We start from the raw sequence: 13,121 nt of genomic DNA on the forward strand, positions 1-13,121 counted from the left end.
CAATCCCAACTTTCCTAAATAGGAAATGACAAAGCCAGTCATAGCAAAACTCCCTTTAAATAATCTGCTTGCTTGTGATGGGCCATATTCTCAAGTGATATGCTATGGTCTTGTTGGAAAGGTCTTCATTTTTACTTAGAGTAGACTTAAATGAAATAATTATATTAGCATATAAAACCAGTAGTCACCAATGCCAGTGGAAAACTTTGCATTCCTTAGTGTGTTTACAGTGGGGTCTAACAGCACTGGAATATAAGATACGCCAAAGACAAAAAATGCCCAGAATTATGAAAATCAGAATAAAAATTTAGGTACATGCATGTAAAAAAAAAAGAGAAAAAAGGCAGAAAATTGTCGTTACCTTGACACTGACACTTCCTTGGAGCTTGAGCTGCAGTCGGATCATGTCCACTTCTTCCATTGTGCAAAGCTGATTGAGCTCTGAAACCTTTTTGGACATCTCATCAATGGCCACTTCGATGGGGTTCAGCTCTGTGCTGGTTTGGCTTATGACCTGGATCCGCTTCTTCACGTAGGGAAACAAGTGACTGGCTACTCGAGAGAGAGAAATGGATCAGAGAACTCACCCAACAAGAGACTATCTAGGAAAGCAAAACAATTAAGTCAAAGTATTAACTTTTGACTTTGTCAATCTCTTTATCAATCCATAAAAATTAAGTTTTAATCACTGAATGAGTAGAAGTGACACAAGGGGTCCAAACTGAATTCTGATGTACCTGGCACTGGAAGAGCATTTCCTTTTGAACTCATCAGTTTGATACCAAGCTCTGTCACATGCAGGTGGCAAAAATCTCTCAGTGCTCATATTTTAGAATCCACAAATTTCTTCTTCTGAGTTAAAGCACCAAATTATAAGTCCACACTGAACTTCAGCTAAGTCCACAGCTAAAACCATCATATCAAATATATGTCATGTTAGAGGCAGAAGCCTCTAGCTTAGCTGAACTGGGAATCTTTCACTGTGCTGGTGTTGGCTGGGATAGAGTTAATTTTCTTCACAGTAGCTGGTAGAGGGCTGTGCTTTGGATTTGTGCTGGAAACAGTGCTGATAACACAGGGATGTTTTGGTTATTGCTGGGCAGGGCTTACACAGCATCAAGGCTTTTTCTGCTCCTCACCCCACACACCAGAGAGGAGGATGGGGGTGCACAAGGAGTTGGGAGGGGACACAGCCAGGACAGCTGACCCCAACTAACCCAAGGGATTTTCCAGACCATATCGTGTCATGCTCAGCATATACAGCTGGAGGAAGGAGTAGGAAAGGGGAGGGACATTCAGAGTGATGGTGTTTGTCTTCCCAAGACACTGTTACATGTGATGGAGCCCTGCTTTCCTGGAGATGGCTGGACCTGCCTTCCCATGGGAAACCGTGAATAAACCCCTGGTTTTGCTTTGCTTGTCTGTGCAGCTTTTGCTTTACCTACTAAACTGTCTGTATCTCAACCCATGAGTTTTTCACTTTTACACTTCTGATTTTCCCAATCCCACCAGAGGACACAGAGTGAGTGGCTGTGTGGGGCTTAGCTGCCAGCTGAGGTTAAACCAGGACACCCACCTGCAGATGAACCTACTACTAAAACATCATCCTAAAAGCAGTGAACAGGTTCTTTTAATATTCAACCTAAATACTGCTATGGGAGCTGACAGAGGAATTACTCACCTTTAAAACTCTTTACTTCCCAGTCAAGGCCTTTCATGGATCTCAGGGAGTTTGGCAAAGGTACTGTTACAGTCCATTAAGTCTGATCTAAGCTAACACTCTCTTCTGATTGCCCTACATACTTTGGAAGGTCTCCCAAACTCCATGCATGTCCTTCTCTGCTAAGCATCTGCTTCCAGTCAGCTCAGACCTAAATAAGCTTCAGTTTACAGGGTGTCTGTCTCACTGAAGAGCAGGAAACCCAGGACTTCCAGAGCTGGAAGCATGAGCCAGGCATGGCAGAGAGCCAATGAACCAAGGACTGCAGCCAGACTGCGCTTGCCCTCTGCCCAGCAGGCTCTGGAGCAGAGGTGCAGTGCAGGTGCCACTCCAGCCACCCAAGCACAATTGACTTCACTACTTCTTCAGTCATAGCATAAGCCTTGCTTTTTTCTCAAACTAAAAGCACCTAAGTTTACACAGGAAACAAATGAAAATACATGACTTTATCAAACAGGAGTGGAAAAAGACAAGAAAAAAAAAGAGAAGAAAAGAATGTTTCCTTTAGTGAAAAGCACTGAGGTGAGGTCCCTGTCAAAGGGAAAAGCAAGGCAGAAGAGGAGGTCATCAAACTCCCACCTAATACCAAAGATGGAGCAAGGCTAAGAGCAGTGGAAGCTGATGACAGCATGTAATAACCCAGGGAAAATACTCTGCCAGAAGAACAGCCCTCTCTATGTTTGTCAGACAGGCCATAACGGCTGCACTTTCAAGTCAGTGAAATGACCTGCTTCAATACAGATCTCAAAACACCTACTGCTGCTCAAGCACTTAAACCACACACAAGCCATTCCTCCTTTCTTCTTACAAGCAAAGCTATGTCATGTAACAAGACACTCTCAAACATCAGTGCCTCCTTCCTGATTTGCCAGAAGAAAACTTTTAGGTGACTATGTTTGCACTGTAGGCAGTTTTTTTCACTTTGTCCTTTGGGGGAAGCAGATGCACTGAAGTTGGTGGGAAACTGGATTTTCTGTCACTTGGGAGCCTTTGCTGTGAACATCAGCCTCTCTGCCCACGGCTGCCCATGAGAACAACGCCTCCAACTCAGACAGTTCCTCGTACATCAAAATTCAGACATGTCAAGTTTCAGTAGTAGTGTCACAAAGGAGGCTTTTTAAAAGAGAGATTTCAATCACGACAAGGAGCTAAAAAACTTCAGTTTAATATGACTCATTAAGAAGACATATCCAGTGCTCCTGACATTCCTGCCTTAAAACACTGATTGAAATCTTACCTCTAGCTTAAAAAAAATTCTATATAATATATCTTATTCCCATTTTGAACAAAAATTCCTATCTGCAAATTTTATTCTTAGCAGAACAGACACCCTACTTCGCTGTTTCTTTGACTTGTTTATTATTAAAAGAAAATGGTTCTGAGTGCTAAGCTGCCTCCAGCAGAACCACTCCCAAGTAACATCACTACAAGAACAGTTAAGATGTCAATTATAAGGAAAAATAAAGCACCTAAATGAAAGTAACTATCCCTAAGATGGTCAGCAGGTCTGTAAGGAAGCACATTGCCAACAGACACAATGAAAAGATGAGTTATCATCCTGCACAACTGATGGACACCTGGCACTCAACCTGCCCTTCTGGGCTCAGCTGGGAAAGCTGGGATGGGAGTGGGCAGCAGGCAAGCAGACGTACTGGTGAGGATGGTGCGCCTCTTGCACTGCTCCTCCACTCCCCCGTGCTTCTTCCCCGAGAGCGTGAACGGCGTCTCGAACACAAAGCGGTTGATGTTGTGGTGCATTTCAAAGTCAGTCTTTCGATCCTCAGCCTCCTTCTCCTCAAAGAAAGGTGTGACATAGGTCACTTGGATGTAGGCATATTTGGGATCCAGGTCTTTGGGGTTCACCTGTGTTACAGCAGCAAACAATAATGTTATGTTTAGTGCGATGAGCTTCCAAGGCATCCGTTACATTTTTGATTGATTTATTTATTTATAAATAAATAACAATGAAAACTGACACTTCCTAATGTAATACTCAGATCCTGGATGAATACAAAGATATTTAACCAAGAGGTCCCCAAGAAGAGTGGGACCTTTGACTATAGCCATTGGCAAAAGTGGATGAAAGCTAAATGAGACAGAAAACCACCTACTTCTGCACTGCAGCAAACATCTGCTCCTCTCCCACTGTGATGCCCTGCTATAACACTGGCATTTCCATACAGCACCTGCCAGGCTTGTTTCAGTTGTCTGGAGGGTTCCTAGTAGTTTACACATACACTCAGATGCCATTCATTCGAAGCACAGCTCTCAAAATGTGAACCATGCACTCAGTTCTCTCCCTTGGGCAAAACCACATGTCCATACCTTGTTGGAATCCTGGATGATCTTCACGTTATCTATTCCAAACTTGTCTGCATATAGTTTCATCAGCCTTTGAGAGATCTCAGATAAGCCAGTTAATTTGGGTTCTTTATAGATATATTCTTTCCCTTCCTCTTCTTCAAAAAAGCCCTGTTCAGAAAGAAACAGAAGGATACAGTGAACATAACGGGCAGGGCAAAGCCAAAACAAGGTGATTACATCAGGAATCAAGGTTGCCTGTATACCCACCAGAGCATCCAGTAGGCCACTTCCAGCACCTAAGTTAAAAGCTTACCTCTGTGCACTTATAGCAGACATGTGCCTAGAGGTCAGTGTTTATACTGGTCTGCAATCTCCAAAGTTACCCAGGGAAAGATCTCTACACATTTATTCACATAAGAGACTAAGCTGCTTAAAGAGTTAAAGGGCTTACTTGAAAATGCTGATGTGTGTATGATGAAAAAACCCTCATGGCTTAAAAATTAGGCATTAAAAATTCTTTATATCTTAATAATTGGGTTCAATTAACAGCTGTTTGCTGGACACTGAGCCCAGCTGGGTTGTGTGCAGCATGTCACTTCCAGTGCATCCTCTGGGAGCCACGTGTGCAGGCACAGGCCATGGCATGGGGAGCACCTGGGAACCAGTCTGCATCACCTCAGGGCAGCTGAAGAGACACTCTGGTGGCACCTTGAAAGGCCATACAGAATTGCAGCATTTCCAGAGGCAATTAGAAAATGATTTACATTTGAAAAAGAAAGCAAATTTTTTGCAATAAAGGTACAATCTTGCTAAGGTCATTATTTCATACACTGGATGGACTCGGCTCCATTTATTATTATTATTAAAGTGGACTTTAATAAAAGGCTCCATTGAAGGGCTGAACATAAATCTGTCAAGCTTCAGAAAAAATGCCAACCTCTGAAAATTAACAAAGCATTGCATCACCTGCAGGTGACACACTCAACTGCTACAAGAGGAACATGTACTTCGGTGCTCCAGGAGAAGCTCTCCCAGCTGAGCAGGAAGCAGCAGGTGCCCCATCAACAAGGACTGGATTCGTCCCAATGCCATGAGCAGCACCAGCCCACCTCCTAGAATTTCGTATCCAATTTGGTGATGTGCACCCCTGCAGCTGCACTCAAAGCCTCTTGCTTTCACCTTAAAGCAAAGTGACCCAGAGGGAAACACCTGAAGCTGCAGGGATAGGGGGAAAGGCAGACAGCATTAATGATGACAGACCCAAGGCCCTTTGAACTTCACATGATGTGAAGGCTTGGACAGCTAATTCTACAATATGCCTAAGCAAACTGCCATCTGTAGAAAGACAGAGAAGCAGAAATTTATGAAGGCAAGAGATACCTCCAAAATCTCTTTGGAAGGTACTCATGTAAAATCCAGCCTTTTCCTCTGGAAGTGTATTTCAACTTTGCACTGTAAAATTATTGACTAGGCAAATCTTCACGAAACAAACCAAACAGAATTAAAATATAATAAGCTATGAATTTCATTGCTTCTTTAGGAGAAAAATCCTTAAATGTTATTTCAATAGGGATTAACATCTTTGCATCTTTGGCTTCTCCTTCAGTGAGGACAAGGGGCAATTAAATTGTCTTTTAATTTAGCAAGTGCCAGGAGTACTGCGGGCATTACTGGAAACCAATAACTAATAGCTGCAACAGCAGCTCATCTGACAGCATCTTCATCAGTCTCACAGTGACCTTCTAACATTGCATGATTTTTAACAACATTCATCAATTAAATTCCATAGGCACATGAAGAACTTCACAGGTAATTAGAGAAAAAATCTAGAGCTTGTCCGAAGTTGACATCCTATAAACATCTGTTGAGCTGGGTAGGCAATTGACTTCCTATTGATTACACTGAGAAAAGATCTACAAGATTATAATCTGGTTTCTGATCTTGTTTCCACTGAAGCAAAACTGCTTTATGTGGGAAAACCTCATTAGTTTGATGCAACCATACTTAAACACTCTACTCAGGACTGTTTTTGTCAAAAGACATCTGTTTTCTGTTACTATTCAGCGTTTTCAACAAAACCCCTCATGTTTTCCAAATTAATCACACAGCAAGCTAGAATATAGTTTATGCTCTTAAACTCTAATTCTGTGTATGTTTGCATGCTGGAACACAGTGTTTATATGTAAGCGCCAAATCTCTGCTGACGCTGCATGGCACACTAACAGAGATTATATCTCTGTTAATCGTTTTACTTTAAAAAAAAATACCTGAAAACAAACAACTAACAGATTTAGTCTTATCTCTAATGCAAGAGACATCATTTAAGTACATATTCCCTACAGTATTTCAGCTGACAAGTGACAAGCAGAAGTTAACGGTGAGCTATAAATAATCATGTCTGCCATATGCTATATGTCTGGCAAAGACTATTAAAAGTAAGATTAAATACTTTTCAGAAGCCAAATATCCTCCAATTTCAGGATTTTAAAATATTAAGCAGCCAAAGTTACATTATCGATGCATATCCCTGGATTATTTTCATCCTGGCTGGTTTTGTCCTGCAAGGACAACACAGCCTCACAGATGAAAATTATTCCAGGGAGCAGCTGATGGTGATGGAAGGCAGATGACCTTCTGGACAGCAGGTTACTGGTTTCCACTGTGCTCTGATGTTCTGAGAGGCAAATTGTGATCCAATCACAGCCTATCACTGTGTGAGTTCTGATAAGGCCCTTCCTCCTTCTCACACTCCTCCAGACACAGCCTTGAAGCTCACAGTAAGTACATCAGATCCTCTCTGCCCTTTATTGAAAGGTGCTGAGGTAAAGCCTTCTGCTTGACCTGCCAGGAATTGGCATCTAATGGAATCTTCCCCATGTCTATCAAGCAAGCATCTCCTTCCACAGTGAGTGTGATCACTGTGAAACACTGACCTCCAACTTCTAGAGCTTCTTGCACACACAGGAGAACAAGTCCTCAGCTCTACTTTTACCTGACATTGCTCTGAAAAACAGGTCTTGAATGTCTTTGCTTATCAGCACAATATGAGTTCTCAGTGATTCAATAATTTAACAGGATTTTTTTTGGCTTTTAATTCAACAAAGGTACTGACTTCTCAAACACTCATCTGTGAGTAAACTCAGAAGCACTGGCTAGTGTGGTCACTTGGTGCAATGAGATATTGTCACCAAAGGCACTTAACAGAATGTGCAGTCTAAAACAGCAGCTGCCATGAGCTCTGGCTCTCTGAGCTGGCAAATAAAGCTTGCTGGTGAAAACAGACGACTGAGTCCTCCCTGAGGATCACATTAATTCAAACCATCCTTGCACAGAGTCCCTACAGCAATGCAGTAACCAAATACTGCCTCTGCCTTTGCATGAAGAACAGTTTTCAGATGCAGCTGCAGATCATCTTTCTCCACTAAGAACCCGAAAAATTCTCCCTCCCACTATTAACATTATTCTTTTGTTCTCTAATCTGCTTTCTCTGCAGCTTTTGTTTCACTTAAGGAACAGCAACCACATCACATGTTTCCTGCGAAGGGCAAGGAGAAAGCAGTGCCTGTTGCCTTTAGAACCCAGTGACTGGGGGGAACAAACAGAGGAAGACACACCTATGACCAAGTCATACACCTTACAGTGCCAAGGCTCTTTAAATGAAATTGCCCTTGTGGCACTGGCACCTGGAAAGTCATTGCACTGTTACAGAGATGCTAACCCAGTTCAGCAGAAGTGCTGTAGCTAAATTACCCACTGGGAGAGCCACTGGCTGTGGGAGAGTGCTGGCAGGAGGCTGCACGTAGGAGAGTCTTGTTTTGCCCTGTGCTGCTCCCATTTTGAAGGCCAGGCATAAGAAAAACTGCCCTTCCTCAGGTGCAGCTCACTTTCTCCTTGCATTTGGCAAGCTCAGCTGTGCTGATCTGTCCAGGGAGCCAGGACCTGCTATTCCCCTCTGACTCCCCATCTGCTTGCTCCTACAAGGGACTGTCAGGACCATGGCCATTGCCTGCCCAGAGTGCTCCAGTGACCACTGCCAAACCCCTCGGACTGACACAACAGCCCTCCACTTGGGAGCTGCTGCACAGGCCAGGAAAACAGGCTTGAATTCAAACAGCATTAATGCTACCCCAGACTTTCAACAGAGGAAGAAGGGGTCCAATCCTGCTCCCAGTGAAGCTGGGAGGAACTTCCACTGAGATGAGATGATGCAGCACTGGGCCCCACTGTGCACACACAACATGATGACAGATACAGCTCGGTAATTCAGGTAACTGAACAAACAAAAGTTAGTTTGCAGGATGCAACAATGAATGCAGCAACGTTATTTCATCTGCCACAAACCAAAGAATTGAGAGCACAGGAAAATTAATGTTAAGTAACAGTAGAGGGAAGGATGGAGGATATGTGAGGAGAATTAAACAAAACATGCAATAGAACTAGACTTACCACAGCCTTGAATAAGATCAAAAGGAGAAAAGAGCAAATTTCTGCATTAAAATCTAATTAGCAAACAGAATGATTCACATCAATCTGTTGTTTACACACTTTATATTTCAGAGCACAGGAAATTGTATGCTTGTCAAAACCAAGACTAAAAGGAACATGCTGGATTGCTACACTGGTTGGTGGTGGAAGAAAGCACAAAATAATGCTTCGAGGGTGCTGAAGCACAGCAGAGGGAATAATGCTATTCTACAGTACATTGCACAGAATCGGAGGTGGCCTAGAAGCAGAAGGCAGAGTCGTTGAAAAAACACAACAAAGCATCTACTACATACTGCTCTGCTTTAAGCTCTGTTAGAGGAGAGTGCCATATATCAAAGATTTCTTATCTGGTTCTATTTATGTTGTAGTCTGAAAAAACCTGCCCTGCCTCAGTCTCAGCTTTGCCTGACGAAGTCAAGAACTAAAGCTGACACACAAGTCTGTTCTCTAATACACCACTAAATCCACAGCAGTGGTTTACACAGAGGCAACTGAGTGCTCTCTCTCCTGAATAAATCCTGCTGGGAATCTGACCCACGAGGCAGTTTCTACCCTGGGATGCACTACCAAGTGCTTCCCTGAACTATATCAGGAACAGGTCTGAAATCTGTGACTCTGTGGAGACAAAAGAACCCGAGTTCACTTACCTGCCCATAAAATGCCACCCGGTAATATCGCCCAAAGAGACGTTTCTCAGAGTTCACTACTTCTGCAACCTTCAGGTAGGAGCGGTGGATGTCGTAGTACAGATCAGACAGTCTCTGCATGAGCAAACAGGCAGAGGGAGGGGAGGGGAGGTGAGGGTGTGCCAGCACCTTTGGAAATGCCACCACAGCTCTGCACAACAGTGGCTTGCCTTAACTGGGTTCCCAAACCTTTGCAAAGATGGCTGTACATGCTAAGGGAGTAGTTTAACCTTGTTAGCAGTCACTAAAGATTCATTTCAAGGTTTTTGTCATCTCCTGAGGAGTTTTGTGGCAGTGGAGCCTTTGTGTACAGGGTCACACAGGAAGAGAATCATCCCACCACCAGATGGTGGTGCTGACCTAGTAAGAGGTCAGAGAACTCAAGTGTCGTTTGGGTAGGTGGGAACAAGGTGCCAACAACTCCAATCAGCTCCCAACCCCACACAAAGATGTGCTATTCACTATTACCACTAGGCAGCACTTTCTCAGGATAGTGAACCAAAATTTCAGCTAATTTAAAATCTGAGGACCTGCTTCCTCAGCATACAGCTCATTGCTACCTACCATTTGGGGTCTCTTTAAATTTAAACCCAGAAAAATCAGTAAATGAGATTATCATCTAGCTATCCATTATGTATTGAAATTGCCAAGTAAATAAGAAATTAAGAAACCCTGAAATTGTGAAGAAATCACACAATTTATCAGCATTTTCTAAACTTAAATACAGTGCAATTGTGCTCTTGGTTTAAAACCCATGTAAAAAATCATATCCACTGGCTAAGACAAGAGGTTTGTCTGAAAAATTTTACATTTACTGTTGCTGAAAAGAGGCAGGGAAGACACCAGAGCTTTTTATTTTTTCACAGCACAGAACATTAAAAAGAGAAATTACAGTCAGGAAAAAAAAATGTTCCTTTTAAAGAAAGCACAATTTTTCCCCTAAAAGTTTTGATCTTTACTGTTGCCTTAGGATAATTAAGAAGACCCAAACCAAACACCCACTTACTTTGAAGTCCCTCTGCTTTTCAAAAACAGCAATGATAGGCTTGTTAACCTCAGCAATAAGCTCATATCTCTCAGATTTCCAGAGGTACTCAACACACAACTCCAGCTGTTCCACGAGAATATTCTGCAATGTCACAAATGCAAATAGTTCAGTGACTTGACAGCTGGTTGCATTTAACTAATAGCAATGCAGCAAAAGCACATACCCACTACTTCATTTTTATTCTGGAACTTCTATATTAAGGTTTATCGCAATTCCACAATGTTTAATCGGGTATTGGTGACCTATCTCTTCTTTAGACAAAAACCCTAAAATAACAGTAACATGAAAATACTTGAATAGTTGACATCTCATGCAGAAGAATGGGTTTGCTTCATGGACTCCCCTCTGCCCTCACTTCCAGCTCTGGTACTTTATGTTCTCCTTAGCTAAACACCAGTGCCACAGCTGTGACATTTCACTCGAAAGCTGTGTGCCTTTTAATGCTGCGCGAGTACACTCGCTATAATTTGTTGTAACGTGCACAGGCATCCACTAGAAATAACTCTCTCTGTTAATACAGAACAGGTATATAAATGTTAATGTTGCTGACCTCATTATAGGGAGTATCTTGCATCCCAGAATCTTCTTTCATAGCACCTTCTTCTTTAATGTTGGGGGTAATGCTCAGAAAAGCAGGCCATCCCATGGAAAATAAGCCTTGAAGTGCAAGTCATAAGAAAGGCTATCAATGACTAAATAACCAGATACTTCAAGAAGTTAGTAGATGCCATTAAAAAAGAGCTGATGAGTTGATTTTTTTGCAGCCCAAGTAATGAGAAGCACAAATGGAGCCGATTGAATTTATGAGACTATTACACATTTTCCTCAGTGATAGAAACCCACTTCTCCAGGCAAAGGGGAACGATAGCATTTTCCTGATGCAGTGTTATTCCTCTCTGTCATTTTGGTTCCTGAGCTGTAAGTACTGGCAGTCCTTGCAAAGCTTCATGGGCAACACTCCTTTGTGCACAGGAATTACCCTCGCAGGCTGAGGTGACACAATTCACACTTGGGGAACCTGCACGTGTCCCACCTGTCAGGTGTCCCAGGGCACACAGTCCCCCTGGCTTGCCACAGCCCAGGGGAGGTGGCTCAGGGCATGCTATGCCTGTGCTGGGCTCAGACCATGCTGGCAGTGGCTTTCCTGTCCTGCCCTGGGTCAGCTGTGCTGCCATGGGGCAGTAAGCTCAGGTTGGTGGCAGCAGCTGCTGATGGGAAGGCTCGCAAGGAAAAAAACTGAGCGTAAATTGAGTATTTGCTAAGCTGAGGCCTTAGTGCCATGGCTGCAGCAGAAACAACTTGCACAGGTACCACACTTTACAGACCAGGAAGTCTGTTCTGCAAGGATTTTTTTATTGCTCTGGAGTGGAGAAGGTAAAGCTGCCAGTGGAGGGGACAAACGCCTGGCATGGCCCATGTTTAATTTAAAAGTAGGAAAATGCTACTATGGCACAATTAAAAACGCTAACCCATATACACTGAGATGGTGGCCTCCATTCTCTCTCTCAAGTTCTGGAAACCGTTTAAGTACAGGTTTAAAATGACTTCACTCCAGCTACTATAATCTTTATACAGGCAAAGTATTTTACCACTACTGAACTGTTTCAGAAATACTGCTCTTCACAGACAGCTTCCTTCTAAAAGGATGCATTTTTTCATCTTGTCCACAGACACTTAGAAATGTAGTGAAGGACTACATTCTTTCCAAAAATGTTCTTTCTTCCCCAGATATTTGTCCTTGACCCTGGAAATTGCTCTTTGTGGAAACTGCTAACATATCTCATGCTAAGAATTAGTATGAAATACACACTTCATAAACTAAATAACCATCAGCACAGAAGCATTAAAAAATATAAGCCTGCACTTTATTTTTTAATAAGTATCATAGATTTTAAAAACCCCCTTTATCTATACTATGTTACATATGGATAACCTGATATTAATTCCATCCCCCTGCCCTCCCAGCTTTGGATAGCCAAGGAATTGGACATGGATTTGCATGCTAAACACCAATTGACCCAAGAGGGATTTTCCTGCTGCAAAAGCCCATAACCAGAGACATTCTGAGCAATCCATCAAACCAGCCAAAGAGCATCAGGAAAGGAACTCATGATGTTTCCAACATTGCTTTCTATAACAGCCTTCAACATGCACTAGAAACAGTTTTGCTTTGGTTGATATTTTTCCAGGTCAATTGGGAAACAGTAGTTTGATCTCCTAATGTTATTTGACCCACAAACAGGCACGGTTAGAGCACTCACTTCCTCCATTGTGAGTTGTTAGTAACACATTACTATCAGAGACTTGAGCATCTTCCAGGAGCATACGTGAGGTACAAATCTTTTCCATTTTCCAGTAACCTATGGTATTGTAAGATGGTATTAGTATACTGCTACCGGTATGTGTTAATACATGCATATTTAATAACAACAGACTAACAAGTGAAGCATTCTCTATTAGCACTAGCTTGCTAAACATTTAATTAAACCTCTACACAACACACACTTTCACTGTTCCAGTCTAAGACTGGCATTTATGATATATTAAAAAAAAAAGTATTTGGGAAGAATTCAAGCTGCTTTAAGAATACTTTACATATAAGGAAGGAAAGCAGGATAGTCAAAAACGATTTTGAACAACAACAATATTTATAGATACACAGTTGGTTTTGAATATGTTGATCTTACCTTTTCTCTTCAGGTACTCTGCAATGAGAGCAGCAATATGAATATAGCACATAGCAGCCTGTAACGAGAGACCAACATACATGGATATGTTAAAGTACACTGAATTACAGCATACATGTGATAACGAGCATGTACTTTCAGCACTGTCAAGTCATGAGGCAGAAAAGGGATTAAATGATGAAATCCTCCTG

At 42.3% G+C, this 13,121-nt stretch overlaps 1 protein-coding gene across 7 annotated transcripts in view; it reads right to left on the reverse strand.

The window, feature by feature from the left end:
• Positions 1-13,121, reverse strand: part of DOCK10 (dedicator of cytokinesis 10) — a 144,632-nt gene that overhangs the window by 4,788 nt on the left and 126,723 nt on the right. For all 7 annotated transcript variants that reach the window (XM_069023828.1, XM_069023827.1, XM_069023824.1 and 4 more), the window contains exons 46-53: positions 12,931-12,988; positions 12,505-12,603; positions 10,794-10,900; positions 10,202-10,324; positions 9,157-9,270; positions 4,046-4,192; positions 3,373-3,583; positions 362-552 (exon numbers count right to left, since the gene is read on the reverse strand). In XM_069023828.1, coding sequence (XP_068879929.1) covers positions 362-552; positions 3,373-3,583; positions 4,046-4,192; positions 9,157-9,270; positions 10,202-10,324; positions 10,794-10,900; positions 12,505-12,603; positions 12,931-12,988 — 1,050 coding nt within the window. The remainder of the gene's footprint in view (positions 1-361; positions 553-3,372; positions 3,584-4,045; positions 4,193-9,156; positions 9,271-10,201; positions 10,325-10,793; positions 10,901-12,504; positions 12,604-12,930; positions 12,989-13,121) is intronic.

The sequence above is a fragment of the Aphelocoma coerulescens genome, chromosome 9 (assembly GCF_041296385.1).
Source record: "Aphelocoma coerulescens isolate FSJ_1873_10779 chromosome 9, UR_Acoe_1.0, whole genome shotgun sequence".
Taxonomy (NCBI): domain Eukaryota; kingdom Metazoa; phylum Chordata; class Aves; order Passeriformes; family Corvidae; genus Aphelocoma; species Aphelocoma coerulescens.